The sequence below is a fragment of the Tiliqua scincoides genome, chromosome 2, assembly GCF_035046505.1.
Source record: "Tiliqua scincoides isolate rTilSci1 chromosome 2, rTilSci1.hap2, whole genome shotgun sequence".
Classification (NCBI taxonomy): Eukaryota; Metazoa; Chordata; class Lepidosauria; order Squamata; family Scincidae; genus Tiliqua; species Tiliqua scincoides.
In genome coordinates this window covers 89,663,585-89,689,551 of record NC_089822.1, presented here as the reverse complement: position 1 = coordinate 89,689,551, position 25,967 = coordinate 89,663,585, and the positions used below count along the sequence as shown (strand labels likewise).

Here is a 25,967-nt window from a genome sequence, read left to right as displayed (position 1 = left end):
ATGCACAAGATATGTGCGAGCGCACCTAGCAGATCTGTAATTTCCTTAGTAATAATTGCAAGGATGTATGTGAAAAAGGTTGCTATTGGCTCACACAAGCAAACCTTTCTGGGAGCAGCTGCTGGGAAGACTACAGAGGTAGCCACAAGGGTGGGTGGATCTTTTGCACACACAGTTTGGTGACCTTGGGCCCAAATTGATTCTGGAGTAATCAACCTGAAGATTGCATACTCTGGGCACAGTTCATTGGGACAATATCCAGGTCACGTTCCACAGAAATGGATGGGATACCTGCAAGGCAGTTTTAAGGGTTTCCATCTCAATTCCAACTCACTTCCATGGGGCTTGAACAAGACTAGTAGGCTTCAATTAAGTTCTTACCACACTGAATCAGGACTCAAGTATGTAATTCTTGTTATTAATAAACTAAAGGACTAGATCCAAGTCATGCTGTAGCAACTCTAGAGTAACTTCTTAAGAGATAATGAAAATTACTGCAGATTTACACCAGCATTACTGAATCTGGTCCCTTCATCTATTGGAAGCATTTTTCCTGGTAACAAAAAGGTAAAAGTGAATTAGTATTATAATTATAATTTAATTTATTGTATATAAAACAAAACCAAAAAAAGGTCTGTGTACAAATATCACAAAACATCAACAATTCCCAAAGATGTAGTGCCTCAAAAAACATTTTAAACAAATGTCTCTCTCTCTTTTTTTTCCTGTTTCTTTTTGTTTTCTTTTGTCTTAAATTCTGGCATAAATATATTAAAGCTGACCAAAGAGGGGGAAAAAATTCCAGGGCAAGCTACATCACTTCCTCATACAAAAATGTACAAAACATTAGCTTCTAACTAGACATAACATAATACTGGTCATCACAGTTTGACAATTAGTATAACTGTGTGTTGTCTTGGGAGTACTGTACTGGAGGGCGATAAAAAATAGCTTCTCTTGCCATCTTTCAGATCAGGTGACTTCAGTCATAGAGGCAGAATGATTCTATGGAGAGAGAGAGAGAGAGAGAGGACACAAAGCACAGAATCCTTTTTAGGTCAAGACTTAGTATAGGGAACAAAACCAATTCAAGAGATAATCCAAGATTTATAGACTGTGATTCTGCACCCACTAATGTAAGCCCACTGATCCCAATCCAGAAACAATCACATTCAGTGAGGGTTGCCAGATTTTTAATAACTGTACTCCTGTGCCTAAGTAAGATGACGCCATGGTATTGCCAAAACCATTGCTCCTATTTGAAACATATGAAAAGCTTATATCACAAAAGGTCTTTTAAAAACTGGGCAAGAAGTGCCTTCCTTCTTTTATGTGGAATAAAAAGAAGCCAAGGATAAAGATGCAAATTCTGCAAAGGAAAAGTCAAAAGGGAATTGGCTTCATGTCATATCAAACTGTCAAGCGTCTTTTTCTAGCAACAGTGGGGGTCTGGTGTGGGTTGGGACACAGCATTCCCCAGAATGAATAAAAATTTAAGAGTGAAGGCTAGACGGCACCTGTGCACTCAATGTCTCCAAAGGACTTTCCACTCTTGGAAACGCCATCAGGGGCATCCCTCGCTGTTCATCAGGCTTCGATTTAGAAGGAGCTTCATGTGTTCCTTTGAAGTTATGAACCACGCACATTCCCTGTTGAATGGGGAGGAAAAAGAGCAATAACGGAAGCCCTTCAACTCTCAGAAGGTAGCTAAACTTCTTGATTGGAGCTACAGCCAGAAGGGGCATTGCAAACACATTGAATTCATGGGAGAGGACTTTGCTTCTGTCTGAAAATATCCTAAGAGATTGTTAATATGTTCGTAATCCTATCAATCTCTTATTCACTGATGCACTGAATATTAGTGCTCCCAACACCTGCACTGACATTCACCACAAGGTTCCATGTTAACTAAAGATTTTAGCTTTTGTTGAGATTCAGTTGTAGACCTTACATCTCTCCAAAATATTTAGTGCAGAGTCAGTTCTGGGTGTCTAGGGCCCAGCATAATTTTGTCCTGCTCAGGAGTTTTCCTATTCAGATACCATTACTAAGGGCTGGTTTACATGCAGTAGCCACCTCATGGATGAGTCCATGTGGTGGCTGTCATCAGGCAGTATGCCGCTTTAACTGAACTCCATAATAGGACAGATGGTTGTAGCAGCGAGATAGTCTTTAAAAAAATCAACAAACTTTATTTGCTGCCTCTAAAACTTTATGAGGAACTGTATTCCTGGGTGAGTAAAAGCAACCGAAATGGGTACTATGCAAGGTGATTTTCAATGTGGCAGGGACGATAAAAGCAATTCACCTACCAGAAAGAGGGCTACTGCACTTCCCAAGATGAATCCTGCAATGACATCCGAACAGTGGTTTCGATACTCGGAAACTCGGTTGAGCCCAGTAAGGAATGCGGCACAAAGAGTCCCTAGGCACAACACTGGCTTGGCAAGCCTACTGCTCTTTGTCTTGATTGTGCTAGTGATGTACATCTGAAATACAGACCAAGCAAATTAGTCTTAGAGCAGCAATTTCCAAATTTCCAATTTTTTCTTCTTATGGCACACTGACCTTTATATCCTTTCTATGATTTTTGTCTCTTGTGACATCACTTCTGGTTTCCGGGGGACTCTTCCAGGTTCTGCAGCTCTGTTTCTCAGGCAACTGCCTGTAGTAACAAATTGTCCCTTTGCCAGCAGAAGAAGTTACTACAGACAGTTAGTACTGTTGTTACTACAGACAGTTGCCCTAGAAACAGAGTCACATAACCCGGAAGAGTTCTTCAGCAATTTTCAACTGCTGTGCTCCAAACTTGTGTAGCACAGCTGTGGATCTTTCACAGCACACCAAAGTGCTGTAGCACGCTGGTTGAAAATTGCTATGTTAGAGACTTAAGAGGTCATCGTCTACTATGAACTGCCTTATATCATTCTCTTGTTTATTTAATCTGTGCACAAAGGTTAAACTGCATGAGCAGTTACAATCCAAGCCTAAGGAAGCAGACAACAAAGTGAATGTGGTCTTAACTCTTTCAGTAACCTTCCAAGATATGCTGGAGACCTTTTCAGTCTTTTTCTCTTATATAATCAAAAAAAAAAAATGCTGCAATTGCTAAGTAAGCCAAACTGCACGGACAGATCTGATGACAACCTTTTAAAGGAAAGGCTTCAGAGTCTGAGGCACAGGATAAAAAAAAATAAAACACTGTCACATAAAGCAGCCAGCCATTTGCAGGGCCACCACTTGGGTGAAGAATGGAAGGTATGAATTGGCTCATCTGCAGATACAGCCACAGAAATTAGATGGTGATCTTGATACCTAAAAAAAGCATAACACAGAAATTGCTCCTGGGTTGCTGTGGTTATAACTGGGATGATGCCAAGCACATGTGTGACCCAGCGATTATAGTCAATAAAATGTGGTTACATCAACTACAGAAGAAGTGCTGAACAACATTGAGTGCCTGCCTGTGCTGGAGGAGCTTGACAGTGAACCAACCCTAGAAGAACTTCACGTGGCCCTGGACTCCCTTGCCTTTGGCAAGGCACCTGGAAAAGACAGCATCCCTGCTGAAGTCCTAAAGTGCTGCAAAGAGATCATCGTCACTGAGCTGCATGAAATCCTTTGTCTCTGCTGGAGAGAAGGTGGAGTACCTCAAGACATGAGGGATGCAAACATCATCACGCTGTACAAGAACAAAGGCGACAGGGGTGACTGCAACAACTACCGTGGCATCTCTCTCCTTAGCGTTGTAGGAAAGTTGTTTGCCCGAGTTGCACTAAAGAGGCTCCAGGTACTTGCAGAGAGCGTTTATCCAGAAACACAGTGCGGATTCCGAGCCAACAGGTCCACCACTGATATGGTATTCTCCCTTAGAAAACTGCAGGAGAAATGCAGGGAACAACGACAGCCACTCTTTATAGCCTTCATAGATCTCATGAAGGCTTTCGACCTGGTCAGCAGGGATGGCCTCTTCAAGATTCTCCCCAAGATTGGATGTCCACCCAGGCTCCTCAGCATCATCAGATCCTTCCACAAGGACATGAAGGGCACTGTTGTCTTTGATGGCTCCACATCAGACCCCTTTGACATCCGAAGCGGCGTGAAGCAGGGCTGTGTTCTTGCACCAACCTTGTTTGGGATCTTCTTCGCTGTCCTGCTGAAGCAGGCCTTTGGAACTACAACAGAAGGCATCTATCTCCGGACCAGATCAGATGGAAAGCTCTTCAACCTCTCCGGACTGAGAGCAAAGTCCAAAGTCCAGCTGAAATGTCTGCGTTATTTCCTCTTTGCCGACGATGCAGCTATCACTACCCACTCTGCCAAAGATCTCCAGCAGCTCATGGATTGTTTTAGCAAGGCCTGCCAAGATTTTGGACTGACAATCAGCCTGAAGAAAACACAGGTCATGGTTCAGGATGTGGACTCACCTCCCTGCATTACAATCTCTGCACATGAACTGGAGGTTGTCCATGACTTTGTGTACCTTGGCTCAACGATCTCCGACACTCTTTCTCTCGATACCGAGCTAAACAAACGCATCGGTAAAGCAGCTACCATGTTTTCCAGACTCACAAAGAGAGTCTGGTCCGACAAGAAGCTGACGGAACATACCAAGATCCAGGTCTACAGAGCTTGCGTCCTGAGTACACTTCTGTACTGCAGCGAGTCATGGACTCTTCACTCACAACAGGAGAGGAAACTGAATGCTTTCCACATGCGCTGCCTCCGACGTATTCTCGGCATCACCTGGCAGGACAAAGTTCCAAACAACACAGTCCTGGAACGTGCTGGAATCCCTAGCATGTATGCACTACTGAAACAGAGACGCCTGCGTTGGCTCGGTCATGTCGTGAGAATGGATGATGGCTGGATCCCAAAGGATCTCCTCTATGGAGAACTTGTGCAAGGAAAGCGCCCTACAGGTAGACCACAGCTGCGATACAAGGACATCTGCAAGAGGGATCTGAAGGCCTTAGGAGTGGACCTCAACAAGTGGGAAACCCTGGCCTCTGAGTGGTCCACTTGGAGGCAGGCTGTGCAGCATGGCCTTTCCCAGTTTGAAGAGACACTTGGCCAACAGTCTGAGGCTAAGAGGCAAAGAAGGAAGGCCCATAGCCAGGGAGACAGACCAGGGACAGACTGCACTTGCTCCCAGTGTGGAAGGGATTGTCTCTCCCGAATCGGGCTTTTCAGCCACACTAGACGCTGTTCCAGAACCACCTTTCAGAGCGCAATACCATAGTCTTTCGAGACTGAAGGTTGCCAACTGCCAACTACATCAACTACAAAGGGCACTGTAACTAGTCGTGATCTTTTCTGTGGTTGGAAGCAAATCCATTTCACACCCATCTTGCAAGAGTCACCATTTTAATTTTCAGTGCAATTTACTATATGACAGAAAATGAGAGTGTGTTTTGTAGTTCATTGTCATTGTTTGTTTTAAGAATCTGAGACAATGGAAGTGTAATTACAGGGTGAGAGATTGCTTTGTGCTCAGAAACACTCCTGCAAATCACAATAAATAATTTTTAAAAACACAGATGTCAAAGAAAATAAAGGAGAAAAAAACAATTAGCACACACATACTAATTTTTGGACTGGTAATTATATGGGTGATGTGCATAGAAAGATACAGTAGCATTAAAATAAAAGTGATGGGCTAAATCAGCAAAGACAATGGAAAGCTCTCCAGTGATTTATGCTTTTTGAAATATGGCTTGGCTTTATTGCAACCCCTCTTCCTCAAACAGCGTTGCATCATGAGCAACAATTGCCTCCCAAGTGTCATACAGACAAGGCACAGTGAGATACATACTGAAGTTAGGCTCAAGGTAAAATTCACTCACTGGTATGGAATGACAGAAAATGGGGAGGTGACGTAATAGCGTTAACCAGACTATCTTCTGTTGGTATGAGAGAGCGCAATCTTTTGAGTGACTCTGAACAATGCATCACCACAGAACCTTAACACAGAACCTGACCTTAACACGTCAGGGAAAACAACTGTGGGGGAAGGGATTTTCTGAAGGAAAATGTCATGAGGGAAAAGAGGGGAAACCTCCCACACCCTGAGAACCATAGCCCCTATCAGGAATGGACCCGGTTTGTTTTTAGTTAAAAAGGTGTTTCTGATGCTAATGCTGGCTGTTATGCAGGATCCCAACCTCATTCCCCAAGCAGTGTGGAGCAACTGCAAGCCACTCCACTCTCCTGCCACTTCCTGAGGTGGTGCAAGTCCAAGGAGACTCATTGTCCCTCTTCACCCCAACACAGTGTCTCTAACACATACAGGGCACACTTTTTATTTATTTAAAATTTGATTTCATTGTGGAGGGGAGCTACAAAATCTTCTTTGACCCCAGGTAACAGACGCCTGACAACCCAATCCTTTGCATGCCTTCTCAGAAGTAAGTCCCATTGAGTTCAGTGAAGCTTACGCCCAGGTAAGTGTATATAGGATTGCAGCCTTAGCTATGTCACTGGCTGGAGGGAAGTGGTAGAGCAAGTGGGTGGCAAGCTGCTGGGGGGAAGAGGTGGATTTTCTCCTATTTTCACTTTTTTAAGAGCCCTGGGCAAGATGCCACTTCCAGGGAATCATTTTGAGCTTGGCACCAGGCTACATGATCATGAGCTACACCACTGGATTTGGGTCTCAGTGGGAGAGTCAAAACTGTAAGACGAGAAGGGAACATTTTTGCTCCGAAACTCTGCTGGTGTAGTTTTATTTTCTAATGGTCCAACAGAAGTGATCAATTTTCACAAGCAACAATGCTGCTGCTTGTGTGATAACTGCCATTTTAACATCATGGGGCATATTCAATCTTGCAAGGAAGAAGGTGTACCAGGGATAGGTAGCAGTTGTGTAAAGGCAGTGCAGAAGCTCATCTTGATGTTGTCAACGACATCTGTTGTCGTGTTACATTATACAACGGGAAAAGAAAATCAAGTTTACATTTCTTCATTAGAGATTTTTTATTTCCCCCCTCCTGCCACTTATTTTTATGTTGAAATTGATTATATGTCATTTAAAGATCAAGCTCATGTCATCCCACTCTCCTGGAGCAGGTCACAATAGTTTATAAAAACTGAGAAATTGAAGTTTTACAAGTTCAGCTCGTATGTGACTAGTCATGCTTCCAAATTTCCTTCCTAATGTAACTGTCTAATCATTCGTGCTTAATTTTGTAATGTTGGATGGCACTGAATACTTTTCAGGACCAAGATATGACTGCAAACATTAATTTATTAGTTTTTTCATTATCAAGGACAGAAGTTCATTTTCAAGAGTTGCTAATATAACTAAGGGCCCAATCCTATCCAATTTCCAGGACTGGTGTAGCCATGCCAGTGGGGCATGCACTGCATCCTGTGGTGGGGAGGCAGTCACAGAGGCCTCCTCAAGGTATGGGAACATTTGTTCCTTTACCTCAAGACTGTATTTTGGTTGCATTGGAGCTGGAAAGTTGGATAGAACTGGGCCTTAAGGCTGCAATCCTAACCACACTTTTTTGAGCATAAGCCCCATTGAACAAAATAGGACTTACTTCTGAATAGACCTGGTTAGGATTATGCCCTATGTTTGAATGAAATCTCCTTTGCCTTGTGACTGATCTCATCTTGCACTTCTTTTTTAAACTGATAGCTTTTTGGGAGTTGCAGTCTTCACACCATTAAATATCAGACAGTAGTCCTGCATTTAAAGCAGTAGCATAACTATCGAGGCCCATTGGTAGTGGAGCATTAATAACAGTCAAGCTGCACAATTGTTGGAACTCAACGCCACAGGAAATGCAATAGTGGATACTTCAGATGGCTTGTAAAAAGGATTAGCCAGACTTGTGGAGCACAGAGATATCAATGAAGATTTATTTTCTGAGACAGTATGCCACTGAATACCAGGTGCTGAGGAAAAACAAAAGGAGAGAGGTGTTATCTTGATGCTTTGTTTGTGAGCTTCCTTCCTGAGGGCATCTGGCTGGCTCTGATGGAAACAGAAGGATGAACTAGTCAGATCTTTAGGCTAACACAGTAGGGTTCTTCATATGTTTTTATCATCAGAAGAATCCTGCAGTGCAGCCGTTTCTTGCTATACCAGACTGTGCCACTGTGTGCCAATGAACTGCTTCAGATTTCAGATGAAGTACTGAGTGTTTGAATATTCCCCACGGGAAACACTCCCTGCACATTGAAAACTAGCATATCGGGACAGAGGCTATGCCCATCCTTCTAGAGGCTATGTTCACTGAAGTGGTACAGTCCAGCAAGAGCCTCATGTCATGATTGTGTGATTGTACAGTTCAGTCTTTAGGGAAGTACAAAATCTTCCCTTTAGGCATTCATAAATGACATAATAAAATAATGTGACTGATAAATGTTATAGAAATAACATACAGACAAATGAAAGAGACAAACTCTTTAAGGACTTACCGTAGCATATAAGGCTGAATAAATACTTAAAGCAGCATGTTTGGATGGAAAGGATCTCCTTGCCTTCTCAATCACATCCTGATCACCGGTGCAGATATTCCCATTGTTTACGAACTGGTGGTGAGCCCGGCAGTCGCTCCCAGTGTAGTTGGGTTTACACACAGTCAGAAAGTAGGGCGCCAAGTTTCCTGTCACTACCTGGCCAGCATTTACAAATATGTCAGTGGCGAAAAGGCCAAACGCAAACACTCCTGTGAGAAGAAAAGGTTAACAACAAATAAGTGGGATTACTATTAGGATGCCTGGAATAGAACAGGAATGGCCAGTCACCCAAATGGCTTTTGGGACAAAGAAAATAACTTGCCCTAGGATTGGAAAGGAAAGAGGGAAGCTTGGGCCAAACCACTCATGACACAGGAGATGCACGATCAATCATTATTTGATCTTAAATGGCTACTTAATTTTTTTATTATGCTGTTCATCATACTGCTGCCCTTTAGGTTAAAGGTGGTATAAAAATGTCTTAAAGCTCAATCCTGCTGTCATATCACTGCCAGACTAGCATTTCAGAGGCAGTACATGTTTTATGGTGTCGTAAACTATGATCTGGAAGTACAGGTAGCAGCGGCATAGAGCCCTGGAGGGGGAAGACAGGGGCTACCTGTCTGAGAATTTTACTCTTGATCTCTATGATCTGTGGGGAGTGTTCCTCCCTGGTTTCCTTCCTGAGGAAGGTGCATGGAGTCCACCATGCTATGTGGTCTCTCTCTCTCTCTCTCTCTCTCTTTCACACACACACACACACACACACATACACACACACAGAGGGAATAGCTCAAGGATTCCATGTTCCAAAGTCTAGAACCTGTGTTACCAAAAGTCTAGGACCTATGTTACCAAAACTCTGTAAGGAAAGAGTTTTCTCTCTGAAACCTCTGAACTGCCTCTCTTTCTGTTTTACTCTTAGCAGCAAACTGGCAGATGTTGGAGCAGTCAGAAAAGGGATCTTCCACCAGAAAAGCAATTTTCTTCCATAACCAACACCATCTGGTTTTTTCTTTAAACTGTTTTGTGAACTTTTTTTTTCTCAAAAGTTGTATATGAATATTCTTTACAACAATAACAGGACTTCATTGAATTTGTACCCATAATCCTTTCCCCAATAGGAATTCTACTTCCTCCCCATTCTAGCCTCTGGTGCATGCATGGTTCTTCCATTTGGTTGCCATATTCCTATATTACCAGAGTGGCATGGGAAGGGGCCAGCAGGAAACAGTGGCCACATTTCTCTAACAACATAAAAATCAGCGCTTTGAAACAATTCCAGATTCAGAGGGACTCTGCCTCAGGCTGCAAACCTTGAAGACCCATGGACACAGTAGAGCATATTTTTCAGTACACAAACATACAATTGTCCTTTGGAGCAGGTGGCACAAAGAAGGTGTATACAAAGAAAACCGTTTCATTCATATCAACATACAGAATCATTTCAAAAACTGGCGCATAAATGTAAATTATTGCAGCAAAGCAGTGGCGTAGCCAATGATCTTGTAGCCCAGTGCCAAGCTCAAAATGTTTCCCCGGAACCGATGTCATAACCGGAAGTGATGTAACGCCTGGGCTTTTTAAAAAGTGAAAATTGGGAGCTCCCCCCAGCAGCTCACCACCCACTTGCTCTGCTGCCTCCCCCCAGTAAGTGGCATTGCTAAAGCATCTTTCTGCTACCTGGGGTCAAAGTAAATTTTGTAGCCCCCCCCTCCATAACAAAATCAAATTTAATAAATTTAGTAAATAAAAAGTTATTGGTTCCATGCTGTACCATAATAAATCTCATTGGCACTCAGAACCATCAGTCTCATAGGTCGGTTTTGAGTTAAACAAATCCACTTTTTGTTCCATAATGGCAGTTGTGTTTTCATTTTCTGGTTAATTGGCCATAACATTTGATAGAATGATACTCTAATGTGGTTTGTTTCATTGCATTTGGCATGAAATTACCTTTCCAATGATATATAACATGATGGTAATTATTCATACATACCAAGATTTTCACAATTTTGGTCACTAGTGTCAAGTTCAGCTTGTGGCCCCCTGAAAGTTTGATGCCTGATGCAACTGCTACCCCCTGCACCCCCTTAGCTATGCCACTGCAGCAAAGTGGCCCTAGGACTCCTCATAACCAGCCAACCCAAAGTTCCAGCCATGAAACAAGAGAGGGAGTGCTTAGGAACAAACACAAAGGAGAAGGGTCTCTATATGATAATGAAGGATAAACCTTTCATGGCAAACACAAGCACTTTTGGTACTGGCTCACGAGGCAAAACTATCCTGTAAAAAAACTGTTAGTTTTTTTACAGCAGGCAGAATATGCTGGAGCGGCACAATGGTGCTGAGTGCCTTAAAGCAGACTCATCTGCTCATGTTTAATGGCAATTTAGCATTCATCAGTACTCCCTGTCTAAAGTTCAATATTTTGTTATAAATTAAAAGTCCTGTTTAAAGTGCAAGGGTATCTTTTTATAAGTTAAGAGTCCTCAGGCTTTGGTTTTTTCCCCCAAGCAAGTTCATGGATCCTGCTTTAATAAGCAATTAAGGAATGAAGAACTGGTGTAATGTAATGGCTTGGCATGTGAGCTGGGAGTCAGGAAGCCTCCAGTTCAAATGTCATTTCAGCCATGAACTCACTAGAGAAGAGTGTGTAAGCCAGAACGCGCACACACACACTATGGGAATGATAGTGCTGATAGAGCTGGAATAAGATTAATACTACCAAGTACATGTGAACACTGCTGTGAGTTGCTGTAGTGGGAACTGAAAGGCTGGGGGAAGTTACTGCAAGGAGGGTTGGGATGGTGGGGGGCTAGGATGGGGGTCCATTAATGGCTCACTTTGCACATCAGAAAGAGGGGGCAGAAATAAATTGCAACAGATGCATCTGCTTAGGGCACACCAGAGAGACAGAGCTGCTTTGAACTCTGTTTTTAATGAACCTGTGACTGCAGTATAAGCCGGGAATGTGACATTGCTACTGCCTACGTGTTAACTGCTCTGTTACTGCCATGCCCTGCTCTTCTTCCCTCTGTTGGGGAACAAAGTGCCTGCACTCCCTGAGACAAGAGGGGATTGTAGCTGAAGGGCCCCTTTTTTCCCAGATGTAGGAGGAAGAGCCTCAACACCAGTAGTGGCAAGGGGGGAGGCAAACTTTTCCCTCACCCTCCTCCTCTTACACAGAGAACATGCTTGCTTACCTCCTTGCTACCATTGCCATCTCCTATTTCTGCTCCTGGTAAAGACAACATCTTGTAGCCAAGCAGTTCAATTGTTTCCCATTTCAGGAAACTGGCTATGGGGGATCATTCCCCAAGACAAGGAGGCAGTGGCAGCAACTGAGAAGTCAGCCAATGTTTGTAGCACACCAGTGGTGGATTTGCTGGCATACTATAGACCAGTGCCAGGAAGCCCTGAGGCAGAGCCCTACAACTGGGGCCTCCATGGCACCTCCAACCCCTGATGTTGCAATAGTCACTTAGGACCCACTCTTCTACTATCACTGGCACTGAGGATTCAGGGCCTGGTCTTGCCTGGTGAGCCTTATGTTGATGGTAGGGCCTTTGTTGTGTATGAAGGGTTAATTATCTGGGGTGCATCTACAGAACAAATGAATGTAGTTGGAATGTGCTTGATCTTGTGCTGGAGTCCAGGACAGGTGTATAGGATTGGGGTAATGGGGGAGGGGTGGAACATTGGGGGTATTTAAGAGAGGCTTGCCTATGTGTTTTATCTTTCTGTAAGGGATGTAATAAATGGATTTCCTAGTCACTCTGGAGTTGGTGTTATTTGTGATGTGAACCTGCAATCCAACAGCCTTTGTCAGTGCCCTACATGGCCAATCCTTGGGCACCATCCCTGCTATCCCCTGCAGGGATAAATATAAATAGAGGTCAAAGTACAATCACAACTGTCCTTTTTGTTTAGCCATTAGATAACTCTAAGGCATGCTAGAACAACACAAGGTCTATTGGTTGATTACAGCTCCCACCCCATCTAAACTTCTAGCAGGGATTCCAAAGTACTGTTTGTTGTTCTTTCCCCTTTTGGGGGAGGGATGTCTATGGCCTTTGGGGCATGTCTCACCCAATGACTGTAGAGTGAGAATAGGAGAATGCCTGCATCAGTTCATTTTGTCTCCCCTAGATTCAAAGGTGTTTGGTATTTTCAGCCAAATTGTACTGTAGCCCTGAAGTGACCCCCCATTTTTTCCTCTTTTACAAAATCATAGGATCTTTAGTCACAACTGCTTTTATGTGAATCTTTGAATTACTTGAATGTTGCAATCCAAAAATAGTCCACAGAGAATAGAAGCTGGAATTTTTATTTGCATCAGCTTATTAGCTATTAACTTTATACAGTCTCTGGTGAAGAGACAAATATTCAGATTAGAATCATCTCCCTTACTTAGATTCAGAGCAAAATATTGAGAAGTTGTAAAACTGATAAAAAAATTATACTAGGAAAGAAAAATACCAATAATGCCAAAGACATTGAAATGAAATACCAAGAGTAGCATTTGGGGAAAAATTTGATGGATGTAAGTAAGCATTATATGCTATGCCAAGGGTGTCCAAACTTTTTGGCAGGAAGGCCATTTCATCTCTCTGACACTGTGTCGGGGGCGGGGGGGGGGGAAGAATTAATTTATGTTTCAAATTTGAATAAATTTACATAAATGAATCTATTAGAGATGGAACTTATATGAATGAATGACAGTCTGGCAATAGCTCAAGGCCTATAAAATACCTTGCACAAAGCAAGGCCAGTCTTTCCTTTGCTGCTGCTGCTGCATCATAGATGTGAAACAGCAAGCAGTGGAGGGAGATCTCATCCCACAGCGCACGTGAGAGGTTGAACAGTTGGCCATCACGCTGAGAGCAGTTGCATCAGGCCAGCACAGGCTCCAGCAAGTCTCTGGAGGGCCAGAGGCTCATTGGAGACTGGGGGCTTCCTGGGGGCCGGATTGGGAGTCCTCAAGGGCCACAAGTGGCCTCAGGGCCGGGGTTTGGGCACCCCTGTGCTATGCAGTCAGACAAAGATAGCTGCACATTAACATCTCCTATACTTATTTTGTTTTTTGTGCTCTATTTTTGTCCTTATTGGCCATATGCCTTTAATTCAATTCGTTTTTATCTAGCAACCTTTTTGGCAATTGGAAGGTTGTGTTTTTGTTTTTAAAAGGTTGTACAGTTTAAAGAGGATTGCCTTGGATTGCAGATAAACAATGGCAAGAAAGAAGAAAGGCCAGAGACCTCCATTGAGACTGGCAGGTAAGAGCCCACCAGCAAAAAGCAAAACCAGGCAGCTTTGTTTGGCTGAGCTCCTGGATTGGACAAACAGTGAGTCAACTACTGAGGAAATCTCTGGGCTTACTTTTAATCATAATAGTGTTAATAAGAACCAAGATAGTAATTCCTTAGTTCCTTGTTGTATTATGGCGTCAGCTTCAGATTCAGCTGAAATTGGCTCTAAGAACTTGGCACTGCTGGCTAGTAGTGCTTCCTGCATAGCTTTAAAAGGAGCGACATTGAAAGGAGCAACATTAAAGAGTACAGCTTCACAAACTGCACAGGTTCCTGTGGATCTTGCTGGGGGCTCAGAAGATATGACAGAGAACGCACCAAATTCTGCCAAGCATTTGATGAGGGTTCTAGCTGAACACTGCATTCTGACTGGAAGGTCTTTACTGGTATTGGTTTGACACATGAGAGCTGTTTTAGGTATGGTTTAAGTATATTGACCTATGTTTTTTATGTTTTATTTTATGCCAATAAAAGGTTCCTGAACCTGAATCTATATGCTATGCAGAATGCAATATTAGCAACAGAAGTCAACTGCCTTAAGAATTTCAGTTTTTGTTTTGGGGGAAGGAAAGTTTCATACTTGGAAAGTGCGTGAACAAAACTTGGTAAAATCTCAGAATCTAGAGAAGTTGATAAGTAAGATTTCTAGTAGTTAGTGGGTAGGTTTCTTAATTAATACCCTTTATAGCTCTTTGCCTCTCTCAGTTGCTAGTAGCAATAGAATATATTATGCAAAATAATAAATAAAGAGGAATAAAGAGAAAGAGCATCTTTTTCCTACAGCGTTTGGGGCTCCTCAGTGTAAAAAACGTGCGCCTGAGGGGGGACATGACTGAGGCATACAAAATTATGCAGGGGGTGGACAGAGTGGATAGAGAGATGCTCTTTTCCTCTCACGTAACACCAGAACCAGGGGACATCCTCTAAAATTGACTGTTGGGAGAGTTAGGACAGAGGAAAGAAAATATTTCTTTACTCAGCATGTAGTTAGTCTGTAGAACTCCTTGTCACAGGATGTGGTGATGGCATCTTGCCTAGATGCCTTTAAAAGGGAATTGGACAAATTTCCAGACGCAAAGTCCATCACAGGCTAAAATTCATGATGTGTATGTGCAACCTCCTGATTTTAAAAGAGGGTTACATCAAAATGCCAGATGTGAGAGAGGGCTCCGGGATGCAGGTCTCTTGTTGTCTTGTGTGCTCCCTGAGGCATTTGTTGGGCCACAGTGAGATACAGGAAGCTGGACTTGATGGACCTTTGGCCAGATCCAGCGGGTCTGTTCTTATGTTCTAGTACAGGGGTGTCCAAAGTTTTTGGCAGGAGGGCCACATCATCTCTCTGACACTGTGTCGGGGGCCCAGGGAAAAAAAGAATTAATTTACATTTAAAATTTGAATAAATTTACACAAGTTTACATAAATGAATATATTAAAGATGAACTTATATGAATGAATGAAGGTCTTGCAATAGCTCAAGGTCTATAAAAGGCCTTGCACAAAGCAAGGCTGGCCTTTCCTTTGCTGCCGCTACTGCATTACAGACGTGAAACAGCAAGAAGTGGAGGAAGCCCTCATCCCACAGCTCATGTGAAAGGTCAAACAGTCACCCTCATGCTACGAGCAGTTACGTTGGGCCAGTGTGGGCTCCAACAAATCTCTGGAGGGCCAGAGGCTCATTGGAGACTGGGGGCTTCCTGAGGGCCGCATTGAGAGGCCTCGGGGGCTGCATGTGGCCCCAGGGCTGGGGTTTGGGCACCCCTGTTCTAGTATAGAAGAGAAATTATGCAAATAAACAGCCCAATCCTATCTAAATTCCCATGTGATGATGCAGTGGCAGTGGTGTGGGCTATGCTATATCTTGAAGGGGAATTTTGGTTGCTAGAGCTCTCCTTGAGGTAAGGGGACATTTGTCCCTGTGCTGAATTTACCTAGTCTGGTGGGCGCCCCAATGACCTCAAGCATGCATGGGAGGGCTTTGGCCTTCCTGCCCGCACGCCAGCTCTCTGTGCTGTTCCAAGCACTTTATGGCACTTTTACAGCAGCAGAATATGCATTCCATCAGTGCAGCATTTGAATAGAATTGGGCCATAAGTAATTTTCATAGTTTATACGGATTACAAGTTTCAGCTTTCCTTGTTGCAAGATTTGGGTTACAGAGCCCTGTCTTTTTATCATACACTACACAAAGTGCTATACATAAGCTAGTTTTCTGCAGTGTGATTTGGTATGTTGCTCTAATTTCTCTTTAGAGTGAGAACCTTGAGAAGAATTCACAGCTAAAGCACTCCCCTCTTGCTATATGCCATAGGGCAGTGTTTCTCAAATTGTGGGTTGGGACCGACTAGGTGGGTCGTGAGCTGATTTCAGGTGGGTCCCCATTCATTTCAATATTTTATTTTTAATATATTATACTTGATGCTACAATTGCATGTGACTGCATTGGGGGAAATGTTATAGATTGGTACTTTTAACAGACTACTTTGTATATGTTTTTAACAACAACATTAAATGGATCTTACTCTTGGGTAAGTATGGGTAGGATTGCTGCCTAGGATTGTTAAAAAATGTCACTTCCAGTCATGACATCACTTCCGGTAGGTTCCAATAGATTCTCATTCTAAAAAGTAGGTCCCAGTGCTAAAAGTTTGAGAACCACTGCCTTAGGCGGTTTGTACTTTTTTTTTTAAACTGTGTATTCAGTGTCTCATGGTTTACCTATAAATCGAATAATTCTTCGAAGTAATGGATTCAGGTAACAGCATTCTCCTGTTAAAATTGTTTTTTCCTGTACAATCAGGCTCTCTCTGGTTGATTTGATGAAATACATGGATATCTCTCCAATAAAAATCTGCAAAAGGGAAGAGATAAAAGACATTGGGATTCACAAAGGCAAATATGGTAGTCGTATCAGAAATCAAATTTCTTTTTGGTTTTTCCAACCCGCCTTCTACTGGAGTTCACTGTGTGCATCTAAGAGTGGCACTTACCCAACTCTATTCCAAAACTTTGTGTTTTTTGAGGTAATGTGAGGTGGGGGCAGAGTGGGGCATTGGGGGCAGAGTGGGGCATTGGGGGCAGAGTGGGGCATTTGCAGGGGAGAATTAGCAGAAGACAGGTGAGGTGTTATTTAAGATTTTCAACAAACACTGACATTCACAGTGACATCCAGTGAAATTCATTACCATCATACACACATTTAACACCTGTTAACATGAGCAGAATGAACTAAATTGATCAGGATTACAGTTTGGTAGCAAAAGGAAGCAGCTACATAGGATGGCAGAGCTTAGAAAGCAAACTGCAACCACTTCCAGAAGAGACTCTGAAAGGAAGGATAAAGACTTTTGAAAGTGCTGGGTTTTCTTCACCTCAGGAGGCCAATCTGAAAAACCTCTTTGTCACAATCCTACAGTCCAGGAAAGTGGGCTTTAGGCTGGAATAAAGTCTCTTCTGCTGAGAGTGACCAAACAAACAGAAACAGACATCACAGTGTACCTACTAGGCACAGAATTTGTAGGAGGGAGGATTAAAAGCCAGACAGCGCTTTGTCAGTATTCATTTCACCTCAGGTCTGGCATAGCATATTGTAGTAGAGATAACGTAAAAAAAGAAAAAGGTCGAGAGATTAAAATTGTCAGGCCTTTGGCATCCCAGGCCTTGAATTGTTGTAAGCCAGGATGTGGCAGGAGGGGCCTTGATGTCCAGGCCCCGTGTGAAATGCAGCAAAGGAACAACTGCACTGTATGTGAGTATGATTAGCCATCAACTGCACCTGTGTTAGGTGGGAGCCATGTGACCTGGGAGATGCGTGCAGAGTCACGTAGGCAACAGAGGAGTGGTGTAATGCACCGCTGGACAGCCAATCAGAGTGGGCCACAAGACTGTCTTGTGACTATGAGGTTGCCCTGCTCTGATTGGCTGGCTCCGGGATATATGGGGGCAAGAGCAGACTCCAAATGTGGGTTGTTGTGGTGGAATTTTTGTGTGTTGTGCTGCTGGTTTGTGGGCTGTGACTTGGACTGCCTGCTCATAACTGTGACCTGCTGAATCCATGACTTCTGGACCGTTTGACTGACTACTCTTCTGCCTGCTCCTTTTCCAATACATGCTTCTGCAACAAACAGACCTGTGTCTGCTTCTTTGGCTCTGTTTGGGATCGCCTGCTTCTTGTGCTGTCTCCCTACGCTGCCATGCCACTCTGCTATCGGGAAGGCATGGGCTATCCTCTCTGCTGACCTAACAAAAATCATCCTAGTAATAATAGATGAACTGTTACATTAACATGGTATCTAAATTCTGTGAAGATTCCTTCCTGTTAGAGTACTGGGCAATGCCCCTTTTTATTTACTGCTAATATCAATAACATTAGGGAAAATATAAACGGCCGTGGCTATATTTCACTTGTAGTGCTTGGGTAAGACATGATTTTGCCATACATTCTCAGTTGAGTCTGAGGTGTTTGCATACATATGTTGGATTATTCAGTGGTAGGGAGATTCTAAAATTAATTGCAGTTAGACAAAGGTGGTGTGTAGGGAACCTCCTGACCACAAACAGAAACTAGGTAGCAATGCTATAGAGCAGGTTGGAGTTTTAAAATATGTAGGGTTGGTTGATGACCTGCAAAGCAGGCAGATTAACTGGTTTCCAGGTGATAAAAATGTCTCAGGCTATTCTTCATTTCTTTATGAAAAAATGGCACTGCTTGCCTTAAAAGTTTTCCTCCAAGCTACCCAATGTCCCCCTCCTCAGACCTGCGCCAGCTCGACAGAAGAGGAGAAAGAGGATGAGGAGTCTGATGACAGAGCAGATAGAATCTGGCATTTAAATTCTTAAATATTCCCAGGTGGGTCTGAGACATTTGTTTGCAGATGCTGGATTATTCTGTGGTGGGAATTTCTTCCAACAAAAGAGGGAAAAGCTCAGGCCTTCTTCACACTCTCTCTTGCTTACTAAGAGCCCAATCCTAAGAATGTCTACTTGCAGTCAATGGGACTTACTCCCAGGAAAGTGTGGATAGGATTGGGCTGTAATTCTCTCCTTCTCCAGTTCCAACAGTCAGTTCTTAACTGCCAGAGAGCTGATAGTCATTTTTTAAAATAGTGATTGGCAGCTCTTCATACCCCCTAACCTGAATTTGAAATTGTTTTCAAGTAAGGTGTCTATGATACAGTGAACCCTAGGAAATAACGGACTTTGTCTACTTCCCCAAAAACTAGTCATATAAGTTTTGTGCCCTTAGATGTGCATGATGAGAAATGCATTTGGATTTAACGGATTTTCAGTGTTAATGGACACTCTGGCACCCCGATTAGTCCATTAAGACATTTCTTCCCAATGTTGCATATACACAACAGGGACCAAATGTGTACACCTGTGGGATGGGCAAAAATGGGTTAAAATCAGTGTTCATTCTATTGCATCTCCATATGGCATACAAGGAAATGTGGGTCCATGTCTGCTGCTCCAGTGCTTCTTGGAGGAAGAGTGAGATATCAACACACAGCCCTCCAACTGCTGCCCCCTCAGTTATCTTGAGGTGGGCAAGAATCACCACTGTAGTGCTGGTACAGTGCTGGAATAAGGGCAGATTGAATTCACAATAACAAATCCTCTTAGGGTAAGAGAGCCATTAGTCTTTGACTAGGATACACAAATACAGCCAAGCCTGCTGAGAAAAGCCAGCAGAAGTGTGTGGATCTTGGTTTGTAGGTTAATCTGAAGGAAGCGATGGTCTGCTGACCTCCTTCCCGCTAGTGTGAGCAAGCTGTCTCAGAATTATGGGAGAGGGAAAGAAGAAGGGGCCAGTCTCCCTCAGACAGCAATAATACTCTTACCAGTCTGAGCACTGGTGCTTCTGAACAGGGCTGGTTTTATTGCTTGTCCATACGCTGGCTGAATTAACGACACATTCTGATACCGAAAGTGCAGCAAGCAAAGCCCCTCATAGTTCTGCAGTACAGGCAGAGTTTCCAAGCATACCCTGGTAACATAGGGGGCGATAGATTCTGGAGCTATGGCATCCAAGTAAACAGACCCCCCTCTAGGATAGAAGTAGACATCTGGTAGTCAAATCTAACTGAGTGGTGCCAGTTCGTGGTGCCAGTATTGGTTCCTCAATACTGCTGTTGAGAGCAGGAAATGAAGTCTGATGCAAATATGGGCCCATAGCTAAGAGGGCTTTGATTAAGTCCTTTAGAAGGTGTACTCTGAACAATTCAACTGCCATTGAATTATTCAGTGCGATGTAAACAGGTTTCCCCTAGTATCCACAGATCTGGTATCCATGGATCCAGTTATGCACTCCCCCCCCCATGGCCTTCTACATCCCATTACCTTTGTTTGTGTTGATTACATTCACCTGCAGTGATAAGGTGTCTTGCTTGGACAAACGCTACGGTCAAAGAGCTTATAGCCAGATGAGCAGCCTGCAGCCAAAAAGGGAGACCAAAAGTGAATAGGAATCAGGAAGTGAATATTTCACTTTTAGTCTCCTTTCTAGGTTGCAGAATGTTTGCCTTCTCGTCTGGCTATAAGCTTATTGCTTATAACATAATAAACAAACCTAAACAAAAGTATTGGTGTGCAGGGGGTCGTGAGGGGCGTGGAGATAGGTTCCCCCTTTCTGGTATCCACAGCGGCCCCCAAGCACATATCCCCCATGGATACCGGGGGGTACCTGTATAGACAGACACACAGTCCTATCAGAGGGTAAACTGAAACAGTTAAAGTTCTGGAGAGACTGAGCATGTTATTTCCTGCACCACATTGCACTTCAACAAATTGTAATTATCACCAGAAGTGATTATGTAATTAACAGCCCGATTCTACCCATGCGAGACACTGGCAACCCGCATGAGTTGCCATTGCTGCAATCGCTCCGACTGTCTGCAGCTTACTGCCAATAGCAGCGCCAGTGGCGAACCTGGGGGTCCTGGCACCCAGGGCAACCCACCCATTTTTGCCCCCCCACACCTCCTTTTCTACTCCCCACCCCTGACCTGAAAGTAATTGCGGTGACATCATCATCACCACAATTACTTCCGCATGGCTACCTCCTCTGTTCCCCCTTTGAAAAGGGGGAACGGAGCAGGTGGCTGAGGCCCGCATGGAGCCTTCCGTGCTGCTAGTAAGCGGTGAAGAGGGCTCCATTGGAGCGGTTTGGGGCAACTGGAAGCGGCACCCAAGATAGGCGAGTGCCACTTCCAGGAGGCGGGCGGTGCTCCCCTGCTGGGTGCCACTTTCAGCTGCCCCAGACCACTCCTGTGGAGACTTCTGCACTGCTTACAAGCCGCATTGAATGCTCTGTTGGGGCCTGGGAAGCGTCACATGTCTTCCCCGAAATCGGAGGAGGCGCATGCTGCTTCCCCTCCGCCTCTGAGGGACACCCTCAGACACAGCCAGCCAGAGGAGAGCCCACCAGCCCACTGACCGTGACTGCATGGGGAAAGTGTTGATGGTTCCATCATCCAGGTAAGATCAAATAAGGAACTTTATTAATCATAAAATCGTTAGCATTCATGTTGTTTTGGAGCTTGTCTTTTCTCTCCACATTATCATTCAAAAACTCCCAATTAACAGCCCAATCCTAAGCATGTCTACTCAGAAGTAAGTCCCATTATGGTCAATGGGGCTTACTCCCAGGTAAGTGTGGATACGATTGCAGACTAAATGTCTTTCAAAAGTGGCAATTGCTCTGAGCTAAAATACATGTGTGAGCTTTCATAGCACCATCTGCTGGTCAAATTCTGACTTGCCTTACTCTCCTTTCTTGTTCATTTGGTTTTGTTATCCTTTTTTTCTTAAATTTTTCTTTATTAGCCTTTTCATAAACCTTCTGCATCTTACTCTGAGCCTGTCTGGTTTACGGAATGGGAAATATGATGGATTGTCACATCTCCTTGCTCTGCAGGCTCTAAGGTGAGAGTGCTTTTGATAGAGACCCCTGAGGTTCAGTATCTTTGCCATCAGTCTTGCTTCCTGCTGTCCTGCAGGCTGATAACCTTTTTTCTTCTGTCAGTGGAGCAGGAATTCATTTAAACATCTGGTTTTTAAAAAGAAGATTTGTTTTAAAATTGTGCTGGGGTTTGATGGGGAAATGTGGGTTTGTAACAACACAAGTTTCAGCCAAACTCTGTGTAGAGATGGCTTATGTTGCAAACCAGCGAAACCAATTTCTCTGGGCTAAAACCTGTACAAGAAATTGAATTTATGCCTAAAACAAGGGGCTGGCCAAACTGTGGCTCATGAACCACATGCGGCCCTTTGACATATAATGTGTGGCTCTCACAAATATGTTGGGTGAGCTACTTTTTGCATCACAATTAATATAAAAGGTAAATAAGAGATTTTCAAGCTTTTTAAGTATTTACCAGGTTTAAACTGAGAGTCCACTGGATCAAAACCTAAGTTTAATGTTCATGATGAGCTATGCTGGGCTAGCGCCAGCATCTACCACACTGCCCCAGAAACCACCATTGTGAAAGTGCTGTAAGGCACTTTCCACACTCTACCAGCACTGAGACAGCACCAATCTCAGCACCAGGAGGACAACAATGGAGTGTGGCTGTTGAGAGTATCACAGCTGCTCAGCTGCTCAGCGGTGAGGTTTTTTGAGACAGGGAGGGTGAGGGAGCAGTCGGGGGAGGGCAGAACAGGGCAGAGAGAGGGTCCATATGCTTCTTAAATATTGTGGTGCTCAAACATCTTTCTTGCAGCTCTCACACATCTTCAAACATCAGAAGTTTATCATATATGCCTCTTACATCAAGCAAGTTTGGTCACCTCAAATCTATTATGTGATTAAGGGCGCAATCCAAAGCACTCATTTGGTTGGCCCTGGCCAAAGAGTGTCGCGAAGTGCTGTAAAACACTTTTGTGCCACTCTCCGGGTAAATAGGCCTGCATGCGGATGTGCCGTGGCCTCCCCAAGCCGACGCAAGGAGGAAATAAAGTGTTGTGGGGTGGGAAGGGTAGACGGCGGGCATCTTGGGGGTGGGCTGATGGGGAGCTGGAGACGGAGCCAGAATTTGGCACTTGTGCTGGATCCTAACCCCGTTCCCGGGTAGCCTGGGGCAGTCCCAGGTGCTCGGATTTGCGTCACTGATTTAGGGGGCAGATTCGAGTAGCCCCATTGGGGCTGTTGTGACTCTCCCCAGAGTAAGTGGAAAAGTTTCCCCTTGCTTTGGGCCGAGCCTCACACAGCCCGAAACTTGTGCTGGGCCTGCCTGTTCCATAAATGCTTCCTCTATAGGACCATACACAAAAATGTAACTGGGAGGATAAAATGCTGAGTAACTGAAATGCACAGGGAAGTATTTAAATGAGAAGAACACTGTACATAAAAATAAAGCATGCCCTGATGGGAAGGGGAAAAAAAGTCTGTCCCAAAAAAGGAAAATCAGACGATCTGCCTGTGGCAGCTCATTTTAATCAGCTTTTTAATTAAGCCGTTGGCCAATTCTGTTTGTTTTGGAGCACAAAAGAAGCCATGCTGATAGGGAAAAGAGTGTAATAAGAGCAGTTGCTATGTTTTTCTTCCTGAGAATGGCTTTCCTGATCTTGTTGAGTTTTGAAAATGTTTTCTGGGAATTGTACCAAGAAGAACAGGTAAGACTGAAATCTGGTATGTGAAAAAGAAGCACTTATAATCTCCTAAACACTGCTCCCTTGTGGGAAACACTTCCTAAAACAGCCTGTTTGGCATCTAGCAATTCATGTAGAATCTTGTCCCTCCTGCATATTTACTATTCACTCTGCTTCAAATCTGAGATTATGTGTGTGATTTCAGGGTCAAAAATTTGTACTCTGAGGTGGTGCATGAGCCATAGATTTGCAACCTTCTGATGAATTAGAGGTACACAGCGACTGTGCCTTGTTTGGACAATAAAAAACACTGAGCTTTGTCTTACTGTGTAATTGTGTGCAGATAATTAATGGGGTAATTAATGGCCAGTATAGATTTTATTAATCTGCCAACATTTATGTGCAACCAGATCAAATTCCCATTAATTAGGACTAGGGAAGAAGGGCAGGGATGGGGTGGAGGGGGAGTGATCTCACACCCCTTTCTTCTCTCCCTGGAACGAATCTGAACTGAAAAGTCAGGGTTTGTATTTTCTCTACTTACAATTGCTGTGGGAGTTGCAGCCAGCACACAGTAGAGGACAAGAGGGGAAATGAAGCTTTCATCCTCTGTTCCTGGATAAGGTTTCATCAGCTCTCCATCCTGGCAAAAGAAGCCTTGGATATGCACCTGGAAAGTGTCCGTGCACTCGAAGTAGTAGGCGAGTAGGACGGTCCCGGCCATAATGACAAGCTGGAAATACAGCATGGTGACATGGGGTGTGAGAAGCTCGTTCAGCAGTTGTGCCTCCCAGCCACTTTCTGACATTCACCCTCCATCATCCCCACCATCACCCTGGCAGCACAGTGCCAACATTAGTGAGTGCTGAGAGTGTGTGTCTGCTCTATAACATCTGTTACATAAAGCATTGGGTGACCCCCTCCTCATCGCATAAAATCGGGTCTGCAGTGTGTCTCGCAAAGGGATGAGAGCTTCAATGTGGACTTTGTTGAAAGGCATGCCGTTGTCACTGGCAGCGTGGATCAATGCAAATGGAATGGGTAGCCAGCAGCAACAGGCTAGGCTCAATCAGTTAAAAAAAAGACAATGAACTTTTTTTTCTTCCCAAGTGAGAACAATCGATGGATGGATGGGCAAGCCCATGATGTAAACCTAAAAAAAAAAATCCAGGAGAGATTAACTCTGGTTGATAGACACAATCACAGCCAAGATGGGAGTTTCACAAAAAGGGGAGGCGACTTGTGGCACTCAAGCATCCTCTGCTATTTTCTCCCCATTTTTTCTATCTCTGTCTCTCTAATGTCTGCCCTTCCTCCATACGTTTGCAATGCTTGTTGGTGATGTGTCCCATCATTAGGTGTGATATGTCAAGTCCTTGTACAAAATGTTTCCTTCCCCAGCATATCATTAATCTGTGGAACTCCTTGCCAAAGAATGTGGTGATGGCACCTGGTCTTCATGCCTTTTAAAGGGAGGTTGGACAGATTTCTGGAGGAAAAATCCTTCACAGATTACAAGCTATGATGCCACCTCCAGGTTTTAGGCTACCTCAGAATGCCAGATGCAAGGGAGTGGATGCAGGTATCTTCTTGTCTTGTGTGTTCCCTGAGGCATCTGATGGGCCACTGTAAGATATAGGAAGCTGACCAGATATCCTGCAGGGATTTTCTTATGCTTTGATGTTTTTAAATGCTTGTGACAGGACCAGAGCAGGGTCAGTATGGGCTGTACTATCTGCATGGCTCAGGATACATAGCTAGTGTGGGATTCTTCCCCCCCAACATCAACTTTGCCATGCTGGGTGCAGATGTACACTCAAGAGTGCTCTGATGCTGTTCTTCTAGAAACATTCTGGGAGTGCATTTCAGGTGATAAGAAAGCTTGGCATCCAGAAGGCGCCAAAGCCATCCACAGAGGCAACTGTTTATTTTATTGCAATATCAGGGTTAGTTTTTAGAAGAACTGAATTATAACCAAACTTCTAAATGTTTCTTCAAAGGAGGGGTGGTGTTAAGAGTCAGTAAGCTTGGAACCACCAGAGATCCCTTCTGGCCAGGCTGCATTCCAGTTGGAACATGACTGAAAATTACTCAGGTCAGGGTGAGCAACTCACCTGATGTTTGATAAGAGGTATACCTGGAATACCTCTCCCCACCAGACAATTCCTTTCTCCAGCAATGATCTATGAAATATCCTTGATGTATATGAGATAGGAGTAGATAAAACTACCCCTAGCTTATGGATGTTTAATTGCAGGCCCTCATTTTAGTCTATTGTAGGCTTTGATATTGAGAGCCAGGATGGTTTAGGTTCGGGAATTAGACTTAGAGCTGGAAGATTCAGGTTCAAAGCTTTGCTCAGCCATGAAGCTTCTTAGGTAACCTTGAGCCAATCACTATCTTTCAGCCCCACCTTCCTCACAGGGTTGTAGTGAGAACAAAAGGAGGAGAGGAACTATGAGCTCATTGGAGAAGCTCCTGTCTTGTTTAGCACTTCTTAATAGTCCTCTCAGGCAATTGTTTATTTCATGGATTACCAATTAATGTTTAAAACTGGTCATGCCCCACATAGTTACTTTATCATTAAACATAAAAGATTTA

The 25,967-nt window shown here is 43.8% G+C and overlaps 1 protein-coding gene across 2 annotated transcripts in view; it reads right to left on the bottom strand.

Annotated features, from left to right (window-relative positions):
- Positions 1–584: 584 nt before the first annotated feature.
- PLPPR1 (phospholipid phosphatase related 1) overlaps positions 585–25,967 on the bottom strand; it is a 141,036-nt gene continuing 115,653 nt past the window's right edge. For both annotated transcript variants that reach the window (XM_066614042.1, XM_066614043.1), the window contains exons 3-8: positions 23,911–24,099; positions 16,497–16,629; positions 8,428–8,678; positions 2,313–2,489; positions 1,518–1,649; positions 585–1,005 (exon numbers count right to left, since the gene is read on the bottom strand). In XM_066614042.1, the coding sequence (XP_066470139.1) occupies positions 973–1,005; positions 1,518–1,649; positions 2,313–2,489; positions 8,428–8,678; positions 16,497–16,629; positions 23,911–24,099 (915 nt within the window). In that variant the 3' untranslated portion in view covers positions 585–972. The remainder of the gene's footprint in view (positions 1,006–1,517; positions 1,650–2,312; positions 2,490–8,427; positions 8,679–16,496; positions 16,630–23,910; positions 24,100–25,967) is intronic.